The following is a 26,564-nucleotide window of genomic DNA, read 5'->3' as shown; positions in this document are numbered from 1 at the left end:
CTATCTCTGTAACCTCCTGCAGCCCCTACACCCCTCCCTATCTCTGTAACCTCCTCCAGCCCCTACAACCCTCCCTAACTCTGTAATCTTCTCCAGCCCTACACCCCTCCCTATCTCTGTAACCTCCTCCAGCCCCGACACCCCTCCCTATCACTTTAACCCCCTCCAGCCTCTACAACCCTCCCTATCTCTGTAACCTCCTCCAGCCCTACACCCGTCCCTATCTCTGTAACATCCTCCAGCCCCTACACCCCTCCCTATCTCTGTAAACCCCTCCAGCCCCTACACCCCTCCCTATCTCTGTAACCCCCTCCAGCCACTACACCCCTCCCTATTCCTGTAACCTCCTCCAGCCCCTACACCCCTCCCTATCTCTGTAACCTCCTCCAGCCCTACACCCCTCCCTATCTCTGTAACCCCCTCCAGCCCTACACCACTCCCTATCTCTGTAACCTCCTCCAGCCCTACACCCCTCCCTATCTCTGTAACCTCCTCCAGCCCCCGACAACCCTCCCTATCTCTGTAACCTCCTCCAGCCCCTACACCCCTCCCTATCTCTGTAACCTCCTCCAGCCCTACACCACTCCCCATCTCTGTAATCTCCTCCAGCCCCTACACCCCTACCTATCTCTGTAATCCCTCCAGCCCTACACCCCTCCCCATCTCTGTAACCCCCCTCCAGCCCGGCACCCCTCCCTATCTCTGTAACCTCCTCCAGCCCCTACAACCCTTCCTATCTCTGTAACCTCCCCCAGCCCCTACAATCCTCCCTATCACTGTAACCCACTCCAGCCCCTACACCCCTCCCCATCTCTGTAATCTCCTCCAGCCCTACAATCCACCCTATCTCTGTAACCCCCTCCAGCCCTACACCCCTCCCTATCTCTGTAACCTCCTCCAGCCCCTACACCCCTCCCTATCTCTGTAACCCCCTCCAGCCCCGACACCCCTCCCTATCTCTGTAACCCCCTCCAGCCCTACACCCCTCCCTATCTCTGTAACCTCCTCCAGCCCCTACACCCCTCCCTATCTCTGTAACCCCCTCCAGCCCCGACACCCCTCCCTATCTCTGTAACCCCCTCCAGCCGTACACCCCTCCCTATCTCTGTAACCTCCTCCAGCCCCTACATCCCTCCCTATCTCTGTAATCTCCTCCAGCCCTACACCCCTCCCTATCTCTGTAACCCCCTCCAGCCCCGACACCCCTCCCTATCTCTGTAACCCCCTCCAGCCCCTGCACCCATCCCTATCTCTATAACCTCCTCCAGTCCCGACACCCCTCCCAATCTCTGTAACCTCCTCCAGCCCCTACACCCCTCCCCATCTCTGTAACCTCCTCGAGCCCTACACCCCTCCCTACCTCTGTAACCTCCTCCAGCCCCTACAACCCTCCCTATCTCTGTAACCTCCTCCAGCCCTACACCCCTCCCTATCTCTGTAACCCACTCCAGCCCCTACACCCCTCCCCATCTCTGTAATCTCCTCCAGCCCTACAATCCACCCTATCTCTGTAACCCCCTCCAGCCCTACACCCCTCCCTATCTCTGTAACCTCCTCCAGCCCCTACACCCCTCCCTATCTCTGTAACCCCCTCCAGCCCCGACACCCCTCCCTATCTCTGTAACCCCCTCCAGCCCCGACACCCCTCCCTATCTCTGTAACCCCCTCCAGCCCCTACACCCATCCCTATCTCTATAACCTCCTCCAGTCCCGAAACCCCTCCCAATCTCTGTAACCTCCTCCAGCCCCTACACCCCTCCCCATCTCTGTAACCTCCTCCAGCCCTACACACCTCCCTATCTCTGTAAACTCCTCCAGCCCCTACAACCCTCCCTTTCTCTGTAACCTCCTCCAGCCCTACGCCCCTCCCTATCTCTGTAACCCCCTCCAGCCCCTACACCCCTCCCTATCTCTGTAACCTCCTCCAGCCCCTACACCCCTCCCTATTTCTGTAACCTCCTCCAGCCCTACAACCCTCTCTATCTCTGTAACCTCCTCCAGCCCCTACACCCCTCCCTATCTCTGTAACACCCTCCAGCCTGACACCCCTCCCTATCTCTGTAACCTCCTCCAGCCCTACGCCCCTCCCTATCTTTGTAATCTCCTCCAGCCCCTACACCCCTCCCTATCTCTGTAACACCCTCCAGCCCTACATCCCTCCCTATCTCTGTAACCTCCTCCAGCCCTACACCCCTCCCTATCTCTAACCTCCTGCAGGCCTGCACCCCTCCCTATCTCTGTAACCTCCTCCAGCCCTACACCCCTCCGTATCTCTGTAACCTCCTCCAGCCCCCTACAACCCTCCCTATCTCTGTAATCTCCTGCAGCCCCACAACCCTCCCTATCTCTGTAACCTCCTCCAGCCCTACACCCCTCCCTATCTCTGTAACCCCCTCCAGCCCCTACACCCCTCCCCATCTCTGTAACCTCCTCCAGCCCTACACCCCTCCCTATCTCTGTAACCTCCTCCAGCCCCACAACCCTCCTTATCTCTGTAACCCCCTCCATCCCCAGAACCCCTCCGCAATCTCTGCGCTCCTCCAATTTCAGCCTCTTGCGCATCCCCCGATTTCTATCGCTCCACCATTGGCGGCCGTGCCTTCAGCCGCCTGGGCCCCGAGCTCTGGAATTCCCTCCCTAAACCTCTCCGCCTCTCTCTCCTCCTTTAAGATGCTCCTTAAAACCCACCTCTTTGAGCAAGCTTTTGATTACCTGTCCTAATATCTCCTTATGTGGCTCGGTGTCAAATTTTGCCTGATTAACACCTCCTGTGAAGCGCCTTGGGATGTTTTACTGCATTAAAGGCGCTATATAAATGTAGCCTTGACCGCGAGGAGAATGTCAGGGTAGATACAGAGAGGATGTTTGGAGGTCTATAAACCACTCCCACTAATGTTTTCTGCCCCTTGGTATTTCTCAGTTCTACCCATACAGATTCCACATCATCAGAGCTAATATCCTTCCTTACAATTGTGTTAATCCCTTCTTTAACCAGTAATGCTACCCCACCTCCCTTTCCTTTTTGCTTATCTTTCCTGAATATTGAATACTGGATGTTGAGTTCCCAGTCTTGGCCACCCTGGAGCCATGTTTCTGTAATCCCAATCAAATCATATTCGTTTACCTCTATTTGCGCAGCTAATTCATCCACCTTATTACGAATACTCCTCGCATTAAGACACAAAGCCTTCAGGCTTGTTTTTTTAACGTTCTTAGACCTATTAGAATTATTATTTACTGTGGCCATGTTTGATTTAAACCGTTGATTTCTCTGACTGCCACTTTTGTTTTTCTCCTTCCTATCTTTTGCTTTTATCCGTGTTTCCCTTTCCTCTGTCCCCCTGCTCAGGTTCCCAACCTCCTGCCATTTTAGTTTAAACCCTCCCCCAGAGCACTAGCAAACACTCCCCCTGGGACATCGGTTCGAGCCCTGCCCAGGTGCAAACCGTCCGGTTTGAACTGGTCCCACCTCCCCCAGAACCGGTTCCAATGTCCCAGGAACTTGAATCCCTCCCCCTCGCACCATTCCTCTAGCCACGTATTCATCTGAAATATTCTTCTATTTCTACTCTGACTAGCACGTGGCACTGGTAGCAATCCTGAGATTACTACCTTTGAGGTCCTATTTTTTAATTTACCTCCGAACTCCCTATATTCAGCTTTTAGGACCTCATCACGTTTTTTTACCTACATCGTTGGTACCTATATGCACCACGACAACTAGCTGTTCACTTTCCCCTTCCAAGATGTTCTGCAGCCGATCGGAGACATCCTTCACCCTTGCACCAGGGAGGCAACACACCATCCTGGAGTCTCGTTTGCGGCCGCAGAAACGCCTATCTATTCCCCTTACAATAGAATCCACTATCACTATAGTTCTACCCCTCTTTTTCCTCCCATTCTGTGCAGCAGAGCCACCCCTGGTGCCAGGAAGTTGGCTGCTGCTGCCTTCCTCTGATAAGCCAACAGCACTCAAAGTGGTGTATCTGTTTGAGAGGGGGATGTCCACAGGGGCCCCCTGCACTACCTGCCTGTGCCTAGTACTCTGTCTGTTGGTCACCCATTCCCTTTCTGCCTGTCCAGCCATTGCCTGCGGTGTGACCAACTGATCAAACGTGCTATTCACGACGTCCTCAGCCTCGCGAATGATCCAGTATGTATCCAATCGCTGCTCCAGCGCCGCAATGCAGTCTGCCAGTAGCTGCAGCTGGACATACTTCCTGCACACATGGTTGTCAGGGACACAGGAAGTGTCCCTGAGTTCCCACATAGCGCAGGAGGAGCATACAATGGGGCCGGGCTCTCCTGCCATGACTTACCCTTTAATTAATTGCAATTAAATTAAATCAAATCAATCCCAGCAATTACACTACAGTTAAATGGTATATTTAAGGGCCCTGGTTTACAAACAGTCCCCGCTACACCACAGAGATTTTAGGAACTATAAACCACAGAGTTAAAGTTTAAAAAAGAGAGAAATACTCACCAACCAATCACTTACCTGCTTTCTGGTGACGTCACATTTGGATTCGTTTTTACTTCTCTCCTTCCCTCTGAGTTCGGAGATTGGAGACTGGTAAACCTACCTGGTCTCTTGGAGCCTCCTTTATACTCACTCCGCCGCTCCGAGATTCCCGCCACCGCTCGCGCCGCTCTGAGGCCTACCTGGTCTCTTGGTGCCTCTTTTATACTCACTCCGCCGCTCTGAGCACAGGTTAGATACAGAGTAAAGCTCCCTCTACACTGTCCCATCAAACACTCCCAGGGCAGGTACAGCACGGGTTAGATACAGAGTAAAGCTCCCTCTACACGGTCCCATCAAACACTCCCAGGGCAGGTACAGCACGGGTTAGATACAGAGTAAAGCTCCCTCTACACTGTCCCATCAAACACTCCCAGGGCAGGTACAGCACGGGTTAGATACAGAGTAAAGCTCCCTCTACACGGTCCCATCAAACACTCCCAGGGCAGGTACAGCACGGGTTAGATACAAAGTAAAGCTCCCTCTACACTGTCCCATCAAACACTCCCAGGGCAGGTACAGCACGGGTTAGATACAGAGTAAATCTCCCTCTACACTGTCCCATCAAACACTCCCAGGGCAGGTACAGCACGGGTTAGATACAGAGTAAAGCTCCCTCTACACTGTCCCCATCAAACACTCCCAGGGCAGGTACAGCATGGGGTTAGATACAGGGTAAAGCTGCCTCTACACTGTCCCATCAAACACTCCCAGGGCAGGTACAGCACGGATTAGATACAGAGTAAAGCTCCCTCTACACTGTCCCCATCAAACACTCACAGGGCAGGTACAGCACGGGTTAGATACAGAGTAAAGCTCCCTCTACACTGCCCCTTCAAACACTCCCAGGGCAGGTACAGCATGGGTTAGAAACAGAGTAAAGCTCCCTCTACACTGTCTCCATCAAACACTCCCAGGGCAGGTACAGCACGGGTTAGATACAGAGTAAAGCTCCCTCTACACAGTCCCATCAAACACTCCCAGGGCAGGTACAGCACGGGTTAGATACAGAGTAAAGCTCCCTCTACACTGTCCCATCAAACACTCCCAGGGCAGGTACAGCACGGGTTAGATACAGAGTAAAGCTCCCTCTACACAGTCCCATCAAACACTCCCAGGGCAGGTACAGCACGGGTTAGATACAGAGTAAAGCTCCCTCTACACTGTCCCATCAAACACTCCCAGGGCAGGTACAGCACGGGTTAGATACAGAGTAAAGCTCCCTCTACACTGTCTCATCAAACACTCCCAGGGCAGGTACAGCACGGGGTTAGATACAGAGTAAAGCTCCCTCTACACAGTCCCATCAAACACTCCCAGGGCAGGTACAGCACGGGTTAGATACAGAGTAAAGCTCTCTCTACACTGCCCCATCAAACACTCCCAGGGCAGGTACAGCATGGGGTTAGATACAGGGTAAAGCTGCCTCTACACTGTCCCATCAAACACTCCCAGGGCAGGTACAGCATGGGTTAGAAACAGGGTAAAGCTGCCTCTACACTGTCCCATCAAACACTCCCAGGGCAGGTACAGCATGGGGTTAGATACAGGGTAAAGCTGCCTCTACACTGTCCCATCAAACACTCCCAGGGCAGGTACAGCATGGGTTAGAAACAGAGTAAAGCTCTCTCTACACTGTCCCGTCAAACACTCCCAGGGCAGGTACAGCATGGGTTAGAAACAGAGTAAAGCTCCCTCTACACTGCCCCATCAAACACTCCCAGGGCAGGTACAGCACGGGTTAGATACAGAGTAAAGCTCCCTCTACACTGTCCCATCAAACACTCCCAGGTCAGGTACAGCACGGGTTAGATACAGAGTAAAGCTCCCTCTACACTGTCCCATTCCAGGTTCACTGGTTATATATGGGGAACAGGATAATCGATCTCACCAATGACATACCTGTAGTGTTTCCTCCTCCAGAAATTTGACCTCCTCCAACAATCTCTCCAGTTCATCGTTTGGGATCAGTGAGACGACAGACATGAAGGACATGTTGGAGTTCAGGGAGGCGGAGTGATCCAGTCGTTCCCCTCTCTTCACATCCTCTCTACTCTCCACGCCACACTCTCGCAGCTCTGCCAGGCTACAAAGGGATAGGAATTTCAGAACTTTGCATTCCCACATTTACAAAGGATTTATCAGTTCGACATCTTCATCTGCTTTCCACATAGTTAGCGCTCGAAAATCAACTACGACTCAGGTTAGATACAGAGTAAAGCTCCCTCTACCCTGTCCCATCAAACACTCCCAGGGCAGGTACAGCACGGGTTAGATACAGAGTAAAGCTCCCTCTACCCTGTCCCATCAAACACTCCCAGGGCAGGTACAGCACGGGTTAGATACAGAGTAAAGCTCCCTCTACACTGTCCCATCAAACACTCCCAGGGCAGGTACAGCACGGGTTAGATACAGAGTAAAGCTCCCTCTACACTGTCCCATCAAACACTCCCAGGGCAGGTACAGCACGGGTTAGATACAGAGTAAAGCTCCCTCTACCCTGTCCCCATCAAACACTCCCAGGGCAGGTACAGCACGGGTTAGATACAGAGTAAAGCTCCCTCTACACTGTCCCATCAAACACTCCCAGGGCAGGTACAGCACGGGTTAGATACAGAGTAAAGCTCCCTCTACACTGTCCCATCAAACGCTCCCAGGGCAGGTACATCACGGGTTAGATACAGAGTGAAGCTCCCTCTACACAGTCCCATCAAACACTCCCAGGGCAGGTACAGCACGGGTTAGATACAGAGTAAAGCTCCCTCTACACTGTCCCATCAAACACTCCCAGGGCAGGTACAGCACGGGTTAGATACAGAGTAAAGCTCCCTCTACACTGTCCCATCAAACACTCCCAGGGCAGGTACAGCACAGGTTAGATACAGAGTAAAGCTCCCTCTACACTCTCCCATCAAACACTCCCAGGGCAGGTACAGCACGGGTTAGATACAGAGTAAAGCTCCCTCTACACTGTCCCATCAAACACTCCCAGGGCAGGTACAGCACGGGTTAGATACAGAGTAAAGCTCCCTCTACACTCTCCCATCAAACACTCCCAGGGCAGGTACAGCACGGGTTAGATACAGAGTAAAGCTCCCTCTACACTGTCCCATCAAACACTCCCAGGGCAGGTACAGCACGGGTTAGATACAGAGTAAAGCTCCCTCTACACTGTCCCATCAAACACTCCCAGGGCAGGTACAGCATGGGGTTAGATACAGAGTAAAGCTCCCTCTACACTGTCCCATCAAACACTTCCAGGGCAGGTACAGCACAGGTTAGATACAGAGCAAAGCTCCCTCCACACTGTCCCATCAAACACTCCCAGGGCAGGTACAGCACGGGTTAGATACAGAGTAAAGCTCCCTCCACACTGTCCCATCAAACACTCCCAGGGCAGGTACAGCACGGGTTAGATACAGAGTAAAGCTCCCTCTACACTGCCCCATCAAACACTCCCAGGGCAGGTACAGCACGGGGTTAGATACAGAGTAAAGCTCCCTCTACACTGTCCCATCAAACACTCCCAGGGCAGGTACAGCATGGGTTAGATACAGAGTAAAGCTCCCTCTACACTGTCCCATCAAACACTCCCAGGGCAGGTACAGTACTAGTTAGATACAGAGAAAAGCTCCCTCTACACTGTCCCCATTGTAGGGGTCGCTAAATCCCCTCAGCCCCCGAAGATCAGGAAATATTAATCCACATCGTGGACGAAGACCTGTGTGATTTAAATTGTCTCTGGGTTGGACAATGTTTCAAAACATACCCAGAACCACAAAAGGCTGCGTTAAAAAGCTCGTAAGCTGGGCAGCACTTGGACACTGGAATCAAAGAACTTTGTGAAAATCGCACACTTCAAGATTGTACATTTTATTAAAAGATGTACTCTTGAGTTTTGGACTGTTAAAAATGGCTGAACAGACCTCATGGAAACAGAATTTAAAAGGACAGACAGGCTGTTAGCATATGAAACAGACAGACTGTTAGCATATGAAAAAGCTCAGCGCTGCCCTGTAGTGGGTTTGAATGGAGCCTGAGCTGTCAGTCACCCTGTGGTATTGGGCGGGTCCGGTAACCTACAAGCTGTTTGTTTACACTGGGGAGTAGCCCGTTTGAATCAGCCAATCATCGGACAGCAAGCACACTGGGTTGTTTACACACATCCATTCACTGAAATTCACTCTAAGATCAAGTGCTTGAAACTGCCAGCATGAACAAAGGGACTTTGTTTGCTAAGCACTCAAGGCTGTCAATCAATTGCGGTTCCAGATGACCACAGGACAATGCTTTGTTTACAAAGCAATTGAATGCTATTAGCATTTGTTTGTATATCAAGTGGACACATCCAAACTGAGGAGAAACCGCTTAGATGAATGAAGACACATTCAAACCACTGCAGCTTTATTCGAAAGCCATCACAGACAATGGACACATTTGAACTGCAACTTTATCCAAACCCATCCCAGACAAGTGGACAGTTTGGATCTCTTTTGTTTTAGCCCAGAAACATCAGATCAGCGGGGGCCCCAAAAAAAGGGGTATAAAAGATAGCTTCCCAGAGGCATCGCTCTCTGGCCTTGCCTCCGTGTGCCTCTACAAGCGTGGGAGTCTGTCTGAAGAAGTAAAACACCAGCAGTTTACTTTTAAAACACTGGGGTGTTTCATTACTTCGGGGCAGTGAAGATCTAAGTTCGCAGGGCACGGAGCTGGCATTGCAGTGGTGAGCATATATTTTTCTGGCCTTCCACAAGGCAACTTAGGATAGGCATAAGGGTGGGAGTAAAGTGGGAAATTCGTTAAGTCGTTTTCCCTCGTTGTGTCCATTTCTCTCCTCCCCTATTTAAGTAAGACAGTGTTGCACCTAGCAGTGAAGTGCTATAGTGAACACTGAAGTACTGTATTTAAAACTGCATTAAAAAGGAGTAGCTGCTTTAAAGTACTGCATCTAAACTGTATTAAAACGAGTGTTGCACCAAGCAAATGAGTGCTGTGGTGAATGCTGTTAGCTGTTTTCTTTAAAGTAACTGCATTAAAGTGCTGTGTTTTTTAAGTAAAAGCCACTAAGCAAAGCGCTGTAGTGAATAAAGGGTCTTTTAAGTAAAAGATACTGGATTTAAAATAAAAGCAGTGTTGCACTGAGTAGGGAGCCCTCTAGTGGACACTAAGTGTACTGCGTTTAAGCAAAAGTGTTGTATCAGGCATGTAAGCCATATCGATTATTAAAATCGTGTGGTGTAGTTTCTTTAGTTTCAATAATATTTGATTTTCTTGCATCCAGACCATTTGTCCGTTTTTAATATATCATTAATTATAAGTTCCTCCAGTCAGAACTGGAAGGAGGGTTTAGCGATTCGAAACTGTTGATTGGAATTGGTCACAGTGCAGTGGCAAAAGGCTGCCTGACCAGGTAAATTACCGTAAACCAGGTAAAGGATGCCCCCGCTACACCATCAAACGCTCCCAGGGCAGGTACAGCACGGGTTAGATACAGAGTAAAGCTCCCTCAACACAGTCCCATCAAACACTCCCAGGGCAGGTACAGCACGGGTTAGATACAGAGTAAAGCTCCCTCTACACTGTCCCATCAAACACTCCCAGGGCAGGTACAGCACGGGTTAGATACAGAGTAAAGCTCCCTCTACACTGTCTCATCAAACACTCCCAGGGCAGGTACAGCACAGGTTAGATAGAGAGTAAAGCTCCCTCTACATTGTCCCATCAAACACTCCCAGGGCAGGTACAGCAAGGGGTAGATACAGAGTAAAGCTCCCTCTACACTGTCCCATCAAACACTCCCTGGGCAGGTAAAGCACGGGTTAGATACAGAGTAAAGCTCCCTCTACACTGTCCCATCAAACACTCCCAGGGCAGGTACAGCACGGGTTAGATACAGAGTAAAGCTCCCTCTACACTGTCACCATCAAACACTCCCAGGGCAGGTACAGCATGGGTTAGATACAGAGTAAAGCTCCCTCTACACTGTCCCATCAAACACTCCCAGGGCAGGTACAGCACGGGTTAGATACAGAGTAAAGCTCCCTCTACACTGTCCCCATCAAACACTCCCAGGGCAGGTACAGCACGGGTTAGATACAGAGTAAAGCTCCCTCTACACTGTCCCATCAAACACTCCCAGGGCAGGTACAGCACGGGTTAGATACAGAGTAAAGCTCCCTCTACACTGTCCCATCAAACACTCCCAGGGCAGGTACAGCACGGGTTAGATACAGAGTAAAGCTTCCTCTACACTGTCCCATCAAACACTCCCAGGGCAGGTACAGCACGGGTTAGATACAGAGTAAAGCTCCCTCTACACTGTCCCCATCAAACACTCCCAGGGCAGGTACAGCACGGGTTAGATACAGAGTAAAGCTCCCTCTACACTGTCCCATCAAACACTCCCAGGGCAGGTACAGCACGGGTTAGATACAGAGTAAAGCTCCCTCTACACTGTCCCATCAAACACTCCCAGGGCAGGTACAGCACGGGTTAGATACAGAGTAAAGCTCCCTCTACACTCAGTTGGCCATTATTTTGAGTACGAGTCTGGATACTTTGACTATTACAACCAAGGGCAATCCGATCCTTATCAGATTTCTGGGCCAGGGTCGGGCTACTGGATATCGTGTTTCTTTAGTGATGTTGGTTGAGGGATAAATATTGGCCCCAGGACACCGGGGAGAACTCCCCCTGCTCTTCTTCCAATAGTGGCCGTGGGATCTTTTACGTCCACCTGAGAGGGCAGACGGGGCCTCGGTTTAACGTCTCATTAAAGGCGGCACCTCCGACAGTGCGGCACTCCCTCAGTACTGCAGCTCCGACAGTACGGTGCTCCCTCAGCACTGCAGCTCCGACGGTACGGCGCTCCCTCAGTACCGCCCCTCCGACAGTGCGGCGCTCCTTCAGTACTGCCCCTCCGACAGTGTGGTGCTCCCTCAGTACTGCCCCTCCGACATTGCTGCGCTCCCTCAGTACTGCCCCTCCGACAGTGCGGCGCTCCCTCAGTACCGCCCCTCCAACAGTGCGGCGCTCCCTCAGTACCGCCCCTCTGACAGTGCGGCGCTCCCTCAGTACTGCCCCTCCGACAGTGCGGCGCTCCCTCAGTACCGCCCCTCCGACAGTGCGGCGCTCCCTCAGTACCGCCCCTCCGACAGTGCGGCGCTCCCTCAGTACTGCCCCTCTGACAGTGCGGTGCTCCCTCAATACTGCCCCTCCGACAATGCGGCGCTCCCTCAATACTGCCCCTCCGACAGTGCGGCGCTCCCTCAGTACCACCCCTCCGACAGTGCGGCACTCCCTCAGTACCGCCCCCCCGACAGTGCGGCGCTCCCTCAGTACTGCCCCTCCGACAGTGTGGTGCTCCCTCAGTACTGCCCCTCCGACAGTGTGGTGCTCCCTCAGTACTGCCCCTCCGACATTGCTGCGCTCCCTCAGTACTGCCCCTCCGACAGTGCGGCGCTCCCTCAGTACCGCCCCTCCAACAGTGCGGCGCTCCCTCAGTACCGCCCCTCTGACAGTGCGGCGCTCCCTCAGTACTGCCCCTCCGACAGTGCGGCGCTCCCTCAGTACCGCCCCTCCGACAGTGCGGCGCTCCCTCAGTACCGCCCCTCCGACAGTGCGGCGCTCCCTCAGTACTGCCCCTCTGACAGTGCGGTGCTCCCTCAATACTGCCCCTCCGACAATGCGGCGCTCCCTCAATACTGCCCCTCCGACAGTGCGGCGCTCCCTCAGTACCACCCCTCCGACAGTGCGGCACTCCCTCAGTACCGCCCCCCCGACAGTGCGGCGCTCCCTCAGTACTGCCCCCCAACAGTGCGGCGCTCCCTCAGCACCGGGAATGTTGGCTTAAGAATAGCTAACCTCCAGGTCCATGAAAGAGAAACAGGACAAATGAGCGAGAAACAAAGATAGTTACAAATAGAAAGAAGTTGCCTTGGATTTCGTTGACCGGATTGGGGGGCCAGATGTGGCCGTAGGGTCAAAGGTTGGGCTCCCCTGCGCTACGAGTTTTTAATTGATGCAAAATAAAATCATAAGAACAAATGAAATAGGAGCAGGAGTCGGCCATTCGGCCCCTCGAGCCTGCTCCGCCATTCAATGAGATCATGGCTGATCTTCTACCTTAACTCCATGCACCGTCCCTATCCACATATCCCTTGATTCCCTTAATATTCAAAAATCTCTCGATCTCAGCCTTGAATATACTCAACGACTGAGCCTCCACAGCCCTCTGGGGCAGAGAATTCCAAAGATTCACCGCCCTCCGAGTGAAGAAATTCCTCCTCATCTCAGTCCTAAATGGCCGACCCCTTATCCTGAGTAACAACAGAAAATGCTGGAAAAACTCAGCAGGCCAGGGGCAACATCCGTGGAGAGAGAAACAGAGTCGACGTTTCGGGTCGAAACCCTTCGTCAGGACTGAGAGCAAAGGCAGGAAGTGAAACAAAAGGCAGTTTGGGGGCTGGGAAATGGGGGAGGGGATGAAAGAAGAGACATTAAGAGATATTCAAGGTGAGACGAGATGGTAATAGGACCGGTAAAGAAACAGACAATGGCTCTCGATGAAGTGTGAAATGCACTGGCAGAGTGAGAGACAGCTGCCATGTGGGAGAGAGAAAAAAAAATGGAAAAGTCACAAACCTAAAGTGTGGATAAAAAAAATATAAAAATGTAATAGGGGCCGAGGTTATGATCTGAAATTGTTGAACTCGATATTGAGTCCGGAAGGCTGTAAAGTGCCTAATCGGAAGATGAGGTGCTGTTCCTCGAGCTTACATTGAGCTTCCTTATCCTGAGACTGTGACCCCCTGGTTCTAGACTCTCCAGCCAGGGAGGAACAACCTCTCTAGCATAGGTTTCAGTGAGTGTGGATCCTGTCGGTCGTTAGAGAGTTCTAGCTCAGTAAGGGTTGAGCTTTGAGTTCCCCGGTGCGCGTCACCTTACCTTATCGAGTAACTCTTGTCCAGCTGGCTTACATCGCTGTGGGTGGTCACCACTGACTCGTCAGACAGTGACCACTCGTCGTCGGATTTGACAAAAGGGGAGGACACAGCTCTGTCCCCGGGGCCGTCGAGTTCAGTCCAGCTGCTGAACGGGCTGGAGGCACCGGGCAGTTCCACCGCGAGCGATTGTCTGAGGACCTCGAGGACCTCCGCCTCGTTCTCCCCACTGGACTCTCCCAGATGGCCAGACCCCGCGCCAGTCTGCGGAGACAAGGGACGTAGAGAAGGACTTGCGTTCAATGGCAGGCTTTGACCTGAGGCTTCCGACGAACGGCCAGGCGATCCCTTGGGGCCGGACGGCTGCATCAGTTTCTTTTCTGACGCAGTGCTGCCTTGACGCACTGCGCTGTCGTCAGCTGCCTCTTGCTCCAAGGACGAGTCTCTACTTCGGGGGGCTTTGGGGGAGGATTGAGCAGCGGCCCGGGGGAGGACAGTTACCGAGTCATTTGATGCGGGCGATGACCGTTTGGCCATCTCTTGCTCGTCCACCACATTGCTGCTGGGTGACTTTCCAAATTTGTCCGTCCTACTGGGCTTTTCGGAGGTTGAACGGCACAGATCGGGACCCAGCTCTGGGGGTTGGTTTGGATGAACAGAGGGAGCACCGTGATCGGTCGTTCTCTCGGAAGTTGAAGGCGCCCCCACAGATTCGTCACTTTTGGAGGTATCTCGGCTGCTAAGGGATGTTGAGGTGCTGGCTGGCTGTTGGACCACAGAAGGAACCTGACGATTCTCCAACTTCCCTTCATCGACTCTACGACGTTGTGCTTGTGCAGCGTGAAGTAGCGAAGAGCCGGATTTGGACCTGCCCTTTCGTTCATTGGCCGTGGCGAGCATGACCTTACCCGAGGATGGGGGGGCAGAGGAGTCTCCGGCTGGCGTCTTGGTTGGTTGCTCCTGTCGGGAACTCTTCTTGGTGTGTCTCTGCCTCATAATTTGTTCAAAGGAATGAATCTTCTGCAGGACTACAGAATGCTTCTCCGGAACGGCTCTGGTTGAAGTGGAGACTGCCCTCTGCTGATCTGCGTTGCCTGCGTCGCTGGCTTTGGCCGTTCTGCTTCGCTTTCCTTCCTCGCTCTTCCCAAGCGCGCCCCCTCCATGAGAAACCGGCTTCGGGCTGGCGAAGCCCTCGCACCTCCTCCTGATGCTTTCCGTCAGACCCAGGACGCCCGGCCCCGCCGGCTTCGCGTCCCGCGGCCCCCCGCCGTGGGGCTCGGCTGCCTCCTTCCCCGTCTCCCCGCCCTTCCGCCTGCCGGACTCCACGGCTTTCCAGAACTGGGTGGTGCCCGTGCTGGAGGAGCGCGGGCGCACACCGGCCGACTGCGAGTCTGCGCCCGTCCACCACTCGTGGAGGCTGAGCTTACGCGGGGCGGCGCCTCCCCCGCTCGCGCCGCTCGAATCCCCACCGCGAACCGCGGATCTCCCGGTGAACAGGGACAGGCCCCGAGGTTTACGCTCCGCGCGCGCCTCCTCCTTGCTCGCATCAGACTTCTCGGCCTTGGGCGCCGGAACCTCAGACGGCGTCGCCATTTTGGTTGAGGGCGTCCTCGACGATGTTTTGGATGCTTTGGATGCTGAAGAAGCCGATTTGCTACCTGGGAATGGCCAACTGAGCTTGCCGTCCATGTCGTCAACTCTACAAAAACAAAAAATTGTATTTATATAGCGCCTGCCACAAGAAAACTACTAGGCACTTGGTCTAAGCGTTAAACAAAGCTTTAATCAACTGTTTTACAACATGGAGGTCTAGTTGTGTCCTTCACTAGTTCCTGTTAAAGAATGTCCTGCGCAAGCTGGGCCCGTGCCCGAGTATTTATACTCTCCCTGGACAGCGCCAAGCGCAGGCCGCTCAGTATTATTTTATAAGTCTTTCTTTCATGAATGACTGGTTCATGTCAACTTGCATTTATATAGCACCTTTAATGTAGTAAAACTTCCCAAGGCGCTTCACAGGAGTATTTATAAGACAAAAAAAATTTGACACCGAGCCACATAAGGATAAATTAGGGCAGGTGACCAAAAGCTTGGTCAAAGAGGTCGGTTTTAAGCAGCGTCTTAAAGGAGGAGAGAAACATAGAAGATAGGAGCAGGAGTAGGCCATTCGGCCCCTCGAGCCTGCTCCGCCATTTAATGAGATCATGGCTGATCATCCAAATTCAGTACCCTGTCCCTGCCTTCTCCCCATATCCCTTGATCCCTTTAGCCTTAAGAAATATATCCAACTCCTTCTTGAATATATTTAATGAATTGGCCTCCACTGCCTTTTGTGGTAGAGAATTCCACAGGTTCACCACGCTCTGGGTGAAGAAATTCCTCCTCATCTCTGTCCTAATTGGCTTACCCCTTATCCTTAGACTGTGACCCCTGGTTCTGGACTCCCCCGCCATCGGGAACATCCTTCCTGCATCTAGTCTGTCTAGTCCTGTTAGAATTTTATAAGTTTCAATGAGATCCCCTCTCATTCTTCTAAACTCCAGTGAGTATAAGCCCAATCGACCCAATCGCTCCTCATACGTCATCCCTGCCATCCCAGGTATCAGTCTGAGAGAGAGGCGGAGAGCTTTAGGGAGGGAATTCCAGAGCTTAGGGCCCAGGCAACAGAAGGGATGGCCAATGGTTGAACGACTATAATCAGGGATGCTCAAGAGGGCAGAATTGGAGGAGCGCAGATATCTCTGGGGGGTGGGGGGCGGCGGTGTTGTGGGGCTGGAGGAGGTTACAGAGATAGGGAGAGGGGCGAGGCCATGGAGGGATTTGAAAACAAGGATGAGAATTTTGAAATCGAGGCGCTGCTTAACCGGGAGCCAATGCAGGTCAGCGAGCACAGGGAGGGTGATGGGTGTACGGGACTGGGTGCGAGTTAGGACACGGGCAGCCGGGTTTTGGATCCACCACGCAAGGTGTTCTCAGAGGTCCTGGAAGATCTGAAGAACAAACTGAAGAGCCTAGCTCTGGATTTCCATTCCATCTGCTCTTGGGTTCTCGACGTGTCCACAAGGATTTCTTGCGACCAAATTTCAAAAGTACTTCATTGGCTGTGAAGCGCTCTGGGACGTCCTGAGGTGGTGAAAGGCGCTGGAGAAATGTACGTCTTTCTTTCTCAAGACCTTTCAGCTACGTTTCCAGCCAAGTCCCAGCCACCTATCATAAGAAGTAGGAGCAGGAGTAGGCCATACGGCCCCTCGGGCCTGCTCCGCCATTCAATAGGATCATGGCTGATCCGAACCTAGACTCACGTCCACTTCCCTGCCCTCTCCCCGTGACCCCTAATTCCCTTATCAGCTAGGAAACTGTCTATCTCCGTTTTAAATTTATTTAATGTCGCAGCTTCCACAGCTCTCTGGGGTAGCAAATTCCATAGATTTACTACCCTCTGAGTGAAGAAGTTTCTCCTCATCTCAGTTTTGAAAGGGCAGCCCCTTATTCTAAGATTATGCCCCCTAGTTCTAGTCTCACCCATCAGTGGAAACATCCTCCCCGCATCCACCCGATCAAGCCCCCTCACAATCTTATATGTTTCGATAAGATCGCCTCTCATTCTTCTGAACTCCAATGAGTAGAGTCCCAACCTACTCAACCTTTCCTCATAAGTCAACCCCCTCATCTCCGGAATCAACCGAGTGAACCTTCTCTGAACTGCCTCGAGAGCAAGTATATCTTTTCTTAAATATGGAAACCAAAACTGCACGCAGTATTCCAGGTGTGGCCTCACCAATACCCTGTATAACTGCAGCAAGACTTCCCTGTTTTTATACTCCATCCTCCTTGCAATAAAAGCCAAGATTCCATTGGCCTTCCTGATCACCTGCTGCACCTGTATACTAACCTTCTGTGTTTCATGCACCAGGACCCCCAGATCCCTTTGTACTGTAACACTTTGCAGTTTCTCTCCATTTAGATAATAACTTGCTCTTTGTTTTTTTTCTGCCAAAGTGCATAACCTCACACTTTCCAACATTATATTCCATCTGCCAAATTTCTGCCCACTCACTTAGCCTGTCTATGTCCTTTTGCAGGTTTTTTATGTCCTCCTCACTCACTGCTTTCCCTCCCATCTTTGTATCGTCGGCAAACTTGGATATGTTGCACTCGGTCCCCTCCTCCAAATCGTTAATATAGATTGTAAAGAGTTGGGGTCCTCCCGTCAATTTTCGCTTGTCCAACCTTCTTTGAAAACAGTTGGCTGCGAGTTTGAAAAATGAAATTGGAGGATCAAGCTGGGAGTTGGGTTACCAAAACTGCATGAAAAAGATAATCCTGCGATGGGGGAAACTGGGAAAGGGACATTTAGCATTCCAACCCCTTCTATTTCATAGGGTCATAGGGTCATAACGGCCATTCGGCCCATTGAGTCCGTGCCGGCTCTCTGTAGAGCGATCCAGTCAGTCCCATTCCCCCGCTCTATCCCCGTAGCCCTGCAAGTTTATTTCCCTCAAGTGCCTAGCCAGTCTCCCCTTGAAAACAGAGGGCTGGATTTTATCAATGGAGGCGTTTAGGAGGCGGGACTACAACTTTTTGGGGTTGTAGTCCCGCCTCCATCGAGTTGTGGCCAACCCACGCGATTTTCCCTTGATTGACCTTGTTGAGCCCGCCCAGCGGGCTCAGCAGGCCAATTAAGGGCCACCCGGCAACAGGTGATGTCACAGATTGACATTTCATCTGTCAAAAGCTTTTGACAGATGAAATATCAGCGTTTCACAGCTCTTTGAAGCTGTCAAACACTGACAATCTGTACTCTAAGTTAATTCCTTCCTCTCAGGCTGATTTAGAGATCTCTCCAGAACAGAAAGCTGAATGCTGCAACATTTGACAGCTCGCGGCCATTCTGCTTTCTGTGCCGGTGAGATCAGGGACTCCCGAGGCCTGAAGGAAGGAAGGCTGCATTAGTAAGAAGAGGTTAGTAGAACTTCTTTAAACACTTTACACACACCAAACACACTTACCTCTGCACTCATGCACCCAGCACTCACCTGAACACCCGACATCTCGACCCCTCCAAGCCCTTCAGCCCGACGGTCCGCCTCGCTAACTTGGCGTGGTTTGGAGCCGTTGGGAATCCCACACTTCAGGAATAAAAATAGGGATTAGGCTAAAAACTGCCTGTTAACAGGCAGCTAATGGGCACTAATCCCCTTCCCGCCTCGGGGAGGCGGGGTCCCAGCGCGGGTCGGGTATCCGCCTCCTGGGAAACGGGCATGGAGGCGGGTTGGGGGCGGGATGGGTTCGTGCCCCCCGATTTCACGATTTTAATCCCCCCCACACACCTCCAATCCCGCCCCCACGGCCTGATGAAATTCGAGCCCTGAGTGTCTCCGCTTCCACCACTTCGGTCGGCAGCGGGTTCCAGGTCCTCACCACTCGCTGCGTAAAAAAGTTTTTCCTCACATCCCCTCCCTGTATCTCTTGCCCAAAACCTTAAATCTGTGTCCCCTAGCCCTTGTACCATCAACTAGTGGGAACAGCCTTTCCCCGTCTAGCCGATCCAAACCCGTCATAATCTTGTACACCTCGATCAAATCGCCCCTCAACCTCCCATGCTCTAAATGAAAACAAATCCAGCTTCTCCAACCTGTCCAGCTCAGGTCCCGCTGCCGTTCCCACACAGGTCCGCCTCCTCCGGGCAAACTTACGTGCCTCACTGCTCACCAAATTTGCACAGTACACACACACACACACACACACACACAAACGGCCCCTCAATGTCAGGGAGTTGCGATACAAATTGCTTAGTAGGCGACTGCTTCTAATCGGGGGGGGGGGGGGGGCGGTGACCGCTTTGCCGAACCTTAAAAGGGGAACCTCAGGAACGTACAATAGGAAACAGGAAGAGGCCATTCAGCCCCTCGAGCCCGTCCCGCCATTCAATGAGCTCACGGCTGATCTGTATCTTAACTCCATCTACCCATTGACGTAAGAAAACTACTTGGCACTTGGTCTAAGCGTTAAGCAAAGCTTTAATCAACTGTTTTACAACATGGAGGTCTAGTTCTGTCCTTCACTAGTTCCTGTTAAAGCATGTCCTGCGCAAGCTGGGCCCGTGCCCGAGTATTTATACTCTCCCTGGACAGCGCCACCCACAGGCCGCTCAGTATTATTTCATAAGTAATTTCCGCATGAATGTCACCCGCCTTGGTTCCGTACCCCTTCACACACTTACCCAACAAAAATCAATCTCGGTTTTGAAATTTTCAATTCACCCCCAGCCTCGGCAACATTTTTGGGGGGAGAGAGTTCCAGACTTCCTTTGTGTGAAGAAGTGCTTCCCGACATCACCCCTGAACGGCCTGGCTCTAATTTTAAGGTGACGCCCCCCCCTTGCTCTGGACTCCCCCCACCAGAGGAAATAGTTTCTCTCTCTCTACCTGACCGAATCCTTTAAATGTCTTAAACATAGAAGATAGGAGCAGGAGTAGGCCATTCGGCCCCTCGAGCCTGCTCCGCCATTCAATGCGATCATGGCTGATCATCCAAATTCAGTACCCTGTCCCTGCTTTCTCCCCATATCCCTTGATCCCTTTAGCCTTAAGAAATATATCTAACTCCTTCTTGAATATATTTAATGAACTGGCCTCAACTGCCTTCTGTGGTAGAGAATTCCACAGGTTCACCACTCTCTGGGTGAAGAAATTCCTCCTCATCTCAGTCCTAAATGGCTTACCCCTTATCCTTAGACTGTGACCCCTGGTTCTGGACTCCCCCGGCATCAGGAACATCCTTCCTGCATCTAGTCTGTCTGGTCCTGTTAGAATTTTATAAGTTTCAATGAGATCCCCTCTCATTCTTCTAAACACCTCGATTAGATCCCCCCTTAATCTTCTAAACTCAAGGCACATAATAACCCCCTGACATTTAATGTCAAACGTTTGGAGATAACCTGTATCACAGCCCCTTCGACTGCTAGCCTTGCCATGTACATAAGGTTCCTCTTTACAAAACACTTGCTTGAGCCTGTGGCCTACACTCCTCGGTCTAATCCCTCGCTACCCATTGCCTGGGCGACAATAATAGGTTGGAGAATTATAATTCGTCAAGAAGGCTTTACCTGAAGGCCCGACCCAAGGCGCCCGTCACCGAGCCATGGGGACCCTCGAGAAAGGAGCGCCGACGCTGGGCTCTATCCTCACTCAACTGTTGCCTGGTTGAGAGAGTCGGGCCTTCGGTTCCTGTTGTGGATTGAGGTGAACTGCTGTGGTTCCTTTTTTCTTTTCCGGCAGGTAACCAATGGCAACGAGCTCGTGGTAAAAGATTTCTACATATTTTGACGTGCCACAAAAAAAAAACCGGAATAAACAATGGCTTCGACGCTTGCAAGCAGCCAGGAACTTCCCCTTCTCGTCGAGAGGCAGGCCTGGGTAAACCTCCTTCCCCCGAGGGTTTCCGCAGTTCAGAGTTTGCTGGCCGTCAGTTTAGTCGCTTTTCGCCTACCTGCTTAAATTTCCCCCCCCCCCACTGCCCAGCAGGAATAAAATCTCCAAAGTGCAGGTGGTAAGATAGTTGGTCGGGAAAGAAAAAAGAACAATCTTACATCTCTCCAGCGCCTTTCACCACCTCAGGACGTCCCAAAGCGCTTTAGAAACATAGAAGATAGGAGCAGGAGGCGGCCATTCGGCCCCTCGAGCCTGCTCCGCCATTCAATGCGATCATGGCTGATCATCCAAATTCAGTACCCTGTCCCTGCTTTCTCCCCATATCCCTTGATCCCTTTAGCCTTAAGAAATATATCTAACTCTTTCTTGAATATATTTAATGAATTGGCCTCAACTGCCTTCTGTGGTAGAGAATTCCACAGGTTCACCACTCTCTGGGTGAAGAAATTCCTCCTCATCTCTGTCCTAAATGGCTTACCCCTTATCCTTAGACTGTGACCCCTGGTTCTGGACTCCCCGACCATCGGGAACATCCTTCCTGCATCTAGTCTGTCCAGGCCTGACAGAATGTTATAAGTTTCAATGAGGTCCCCTCTCATTCTTCTAAACTCCAGCGAATATAAGCCCAATCGACCCAATCTCTCCTCATACGTCATTCCTGCCATCCCAGGTATCAACCTGGTGAATCTTCGCTGCACTCTCTCCATGGCAAGAATATCCTTCCTCAGATAAGGCGACCAAAACTGCACACAATACTCGAGGTGTGGTCTTACCAAGGCCCTGTACAACTGCAGCAAGACATCCTTGTTCCTGTACTCGAACCCTCTCGCTACGAAGGCCAACATACCATTTGCCTTCTTAACCGCCTGCTGCACCTGCATGCTTACCTTCAGCGACTGGTGCACAAGAACACCCAGGTCTCGTTGCACTTCCCCTTCTCCCAATCTATTGCCGTTCAGATAATAATCTGTCAAACGATGACAATTCACCTGTCAAAAATTTTTGACGGATGAAACGTCATACGCTGACGTGCTCTGTAACCGGCTTTCCCTTAAATGGCCTGCTCAGCCCACTGGGCGGGCTTAACAACGTCAATCAAGGGAAAATAGCGTGGGTTGGCCACAAATCGAAGGAGGCGGGACTTCGACCCGACAAGCAGCAGTACCGCCTCCAACGCGCCCCCATTCACAAAATCGCCCCCTAATTAAAACAGCACAGCGCGGTAAGAGGACGTCGGAGCTGTCCCTACACACTGAAAGCTACAGGACCCAATAGTTCGTGCAGTCGGTTTACTAAAAACGGCGACAATGTTCCGGTCACAATGTAAGGGTGTGATGGGTTGGGCAACCTGCTCCACACCCGGGGAGTGCCGCACGATTTTCTGCACAGAATTAGTATTAAAAGTTCCGGTGCCAGTAAAAAAACCTAGCAGACTTCGGAGTGGCTGTTGTTTCGTATGACGGGAAACGCTTATAATGGGACGTCTAGTTTGGCCGTCCATTCGACGGCCTCCTGAGCTGCCAAGTGGAGGAACGAGGGGCCTCCCGCAACAGATCTTCGTGGGCGGGTTGTGATGTGATGTGTTCCACGGTCTGGGACTCACGGCCGCAGTCGCACTTCGGCTCGTCCCTCCTCTTCCGCTCGCGGAGCAGGTGGCTGCATCGTCCGTGCCCTGCGTGGATTGGGTTGAGCGCTGTCTGTTGGAATAAACGGGTCTTTTTCCGAGTGGAAGGCAGTGACTAGTGGGGTACCGCAGGGATCGGTCCTTGGACCCCAGCTATTCACAATATATATTAATGATCTAGACGAGGGAACTAGATGTAATATCTCCAAATTTGCAGGCGACACAAAGCTGGGTGGGTGTGTGTGCTGTGAGGAGGATGCCAAGAAAGTCCGGGACGATTTGGACAGGTTGGGTGATTGGGCAGAAGCATGGCAGATGCAATATAACGTGGATAAATGCGAGGTTATCCACTTTGGTGGCAAAAACAGGAAGGCAGATTATTATCTGAATGGCAATAGGTTGGGAGAAGGGGAAGTGCAACGAGACCTGGGTGTCCTTGTGCACCAGTCGCTGAAGGTAAGCATGCAGGTGCAGCAGGCGGTTAAGAAGGCAAATGGTATGTTGGCCTTCATAGCGAGAGGGTTTGAGTACAGGAACAAGGATGTCTTCCTGCAGTTGTACAGGGCCTTGGTGAGACCACATCTTCAGTATTGTGTGCAGTTTTGGTCGCCTTATCTGAGGAAGGATATTCTTGCCATGGAAGGAGTTCAGCGAAGATTCACCAGGCTGATACCTGGGATGGCAGGAATGACGTATGAGGAGAGATTGGGTCGATTGGACTTGTACTCGCTGGAGTTTAGAAGAATGAGAGGGGATCTCATTGAAACTTATAAAATTCTGGCAGGACTGGACAGACTAGATGCAGGAAGGATGTTCCCGATGGTCGGGGAATCCAGAACCAGGGATCACAGTCTAAGGATAAGGGGTAAGCCATTTAGGACAGAAATGAGGAGGAATTTCTTCAGCCAGAGTGGTGTTGCTGTGGAATTCTCTACCACAGAAGGCAGTAGAGGCCAATTCATTAAATATATTCAAGAAGGAGTTGGATATATTTCTTAAGGCTAAAGGGATCAAGGGATATGGGGAGAAAGCAGGGACGGGGTACTGAATTTGGATGATCAGCCATGATCTCATTGAATGGCGGAACAGGCTCGAGGGGCCGAATGGCCGACTCCTGCTCCTATCTTCTATGTTTCTGCCTTCGAGGGAGGTCGAAACCAGGGACATGAAACATAAGAATTAGGAGTAGGCCATTCGGCCCCTCGAGCCTGCTCCGCCATTCAATAAGATCACGGCTGATCATCGACCTCAACTCCACTTTCCCGCCCGATCCCCATATCCCTTGACTCCGCTAGAGTCCAAAACTCCATCGATCTCAGCCTTGAATATACTCAAAGACTGAGCCTCCACAGCCCTCTGGGGCAGAGAATTCCAAAGATTCACCGCCCTCTGAGTGAAGAAATTCCTCCTCATCTCAGTCCTAAATGGCCGACCCCTTATCCTGAGACTGTGACCCCTGGTTCTAGACTCTCCAGCCAGGGGGAAACAACCTCTCAGCATCTTCCCTGTCAATCCCCTTCAGAATCTTGTATGTTTCAATGAGATCACCTCTCCTTCCAAACTCTAGAGTATAGGCCCAGTCTACACAATCTCAAATCCCAGGAATCAATCTAGTGAACCTTCGTTGCACCGTCTCCAAGGCAAGTATATCCTTCCTTAGGTAAGGAGACCAGAACTGTGCACAGTACTCCAGGCGTGGTCGCACCAAGGCCCTGTACGACTGTGGCCATGAGTCCCAGCCCATGGAACACATCACATCAACCTGCCCACTAAGATCTGTTGCAGGAGGCACCTCATTTCTCCACCTCTGCTGTTGGGTCAGCGACGAGGTGCTGGTTGGTTCTTCATACGGAGTGCACGTCCCGCGATGCCCTCCATCTGGATAGTGGGCCGGTACCAGCTGCGCGAATATTGGGCTGCTCTTTGCCAGAACAGCCGGCGGGATCGGAAGCGCTTTTCCAAGTTTGTGGGAACGATAAAGTCACCGTTGTGTATGATTTTTCCCCCCCAAACACACGGAGGCGGTGTGGCGAATGACAGGCGGGGCAATGTGGGACAGCACCGGGAGCCGCTCAGCTGGAGTGGACTGGAGTATCCTTGACAGCCACTTGAATTCATATAGTGTTTTTAACATAATAAAACATCCCAAGGCGCTGCACAGGAGTTTTATAAGAGGAAAAAAAACACAGATGCACGTAAGAAGAAATTAGGGCAGGTGACCAAAAGCTTGGTCAAAAAGGCAGGTTTTAAGGAGCGTCTTAAAGGAGGAGAGGTAGCGAGGCGGAGAGGTTTAGGCAGGGAATTCCAGAGCTTAGGGCCCAGGCAACAGAAGGCACAGCCACCAAAGGTTGAGCGATTATAATCAGGGATGTTCAAGAGGGCAGAATTAGAGGAGCGCAGATATCTCGGGGTGGTGGGGGGCTGAAGGAGATTACAGAGACAGGGAGATGGCGAGGCCATGGAGGGATTTGAAAACAAGGATGAGAATTTTGACACCCTCATGGGTGGCAGCAAAGCATTTGTCCCCTCATTGACACCAACAGATTCTGCCACAAACACCTGGAAATCAATGGCTCCGAGACTGCCACAATTTTAAAACCAGGGAGACCAAAAATACAAGAATTCATTGTGCACATTTCCTGTTGGACCGAACCAGAAAAAATGTAGGACCACTTGGGAGCCGAAGGAGTGAAGACGGGTTTCACCTGTGTGGTGTGAGTAGGTATGTAGGGTCCCAGCTGGAAAACATTAACCCTTTCCTTTTGAGACACTGACAGAGCTGTGTGTATTTTTTTTTATTATTCCTTCCTGGAATGTGGGCGTCGCGGGCAAGGCCAGCATTTATTGCCCATCTCGAGTTGCCCCTCGAGACAGTGGTGGTGAGCCACCTTCTTGAACCGCTGCAGTCCCGTGGGATGAAGGTGCTCCCACAGTGCTGTTAGGGAGGGAGTTCCAGGATTTTGGCCCAGCGACAGTAAAGTAAGGCCCAATATATTTCCAAGTTACGATGGTGTGTGTGACTTGGAGGTGGTGATGTTCCCATGCATCTGCATGAAGAGATGACTGGCGGGTCGGGATACAGCACGAAGATGCAAATTGTTCTTCTCGGCTTAATTCCCTCCTCTCCTGAAGGCGAAGGCGCCGGTTCTTAGTGGCTTCTGGCTTGGCAGGTGTATCAACATGCACGTACCTTCAACGTAGTAAAATGTCCCAAAGCGCTTCACAGGAGCGTTACCGAACAAAATTTGACACCGAGTCACATAAGGAGATATTAAGGACAGGTGAGGTCGGTTTTAAGGAGCCTCTTAAAAGGAGGAGAGGTTTAGGGGGGGGAATTCCAGAGCTCGGGGCCCAGGCGGCTGAAGGCGCGGCCGCCAATGGTGGAGCGATGGAAATCGGGGGATGCGCGAGAGGCCGGAATTGGAGGAGCGCCGAGATCTCGGAGAGTTGTGGGGCCGGAGGTTGTTACTGGAGAGAGGCCGCGGAGCGATTTGAACACCGGGACAAGGATTATAAAACCGAGGTGTTGCTGGACCGGGAACCAGTGTAGGTCAGCGAGCACGGGGAGAGGGTGAATGAGACTTGGTGCGAGTTAGGTTATGTCGGGTGGGGGGGGGCAGCAGAGCTTTGGAGGCAGCCCTCTGCGGCCGAATAAAACTGGCGGAAGCTGCCCAGAACTACGGCCGGGGGGGGGGGGGGGGGGGAAACAGCGCTTTGGAAGCTCGGGAGGCGAGAAACCTTTCGCAAGACAACGGTGAGGCCGGGCAGCTGATATTAAAATACGCACATCACTTTGCGACTTTTATTTATATTCAATTGATACCACGGTTCCAAGTCAGCGACTACGGGAAGTCGGACTGCACAGGAGAGAGGGGGGAAAAAAAATAGAATACTTACAGTGGAGTGTGTACCGAAAGTCGGACGGCACAGGCAAGAGAGGAAAGAAAAAAATAGAATACTTACAGTGGAGTGTGATAGTCCCAAAAAAAAAAACACAAACCAAAAAAATAAAAACCCTGTAAAAAGTTGTCCGAAAGCACTTCCTT

General features: G+C 51.8%; 1 protein-coding gene across 1 annotated transcript in view; it reads right to left on the bottom strand.

The window, feature by feature from the left end:
- LOC147086545 (uncharacterized) overlaps positions 1-15,159 on the bottom strand; it is a 57,557-nt gene extending 42,398 nt beyond the window's left edge. Inside the window, exons 1-2 of the mRNA XM_085978662.1 lie at positions 13,469-15,159; positions 6,425-6,608 (exon numbers count right to left, since the gene is read on the bottom strand). Coding sequence (XP_085834788.1) covers positions 6,425-6,608; positions 13,469-15,153 — 1,869 coding nt within the window. The 5' untranslated portion in view covers positions 15,154-15,159. The remainder of the gene's footprint in view (positions 1-6,424; positions 6,609-13,468) is intronic.
- Between the last annotated feature and the right edge of the window lie 11,405 nt (positions 15,160-26,564).

The sequence above is a fragment of the Somniosus microcephalus genome, unplaced genomic scaffold, assembly GCF_052327205.1.
Source record: "Somniosus microcephalus isolate GS21.2 unplaced genomic scaffold, FLI_Smic_1.0 unresolved_chr7, whole genome shotgun sequence".
Classification (NCBI taxonomy): domain Eukaryota; kingdom Metazoa; phylum Chordata; class Chondrichthyes; order Squaliformes; family Somniosidae; genus Somniosus; species Somniosus microcephalus.
This window is presented reverse-complemented; position numbering and strand designations above follow the sequence as displayed.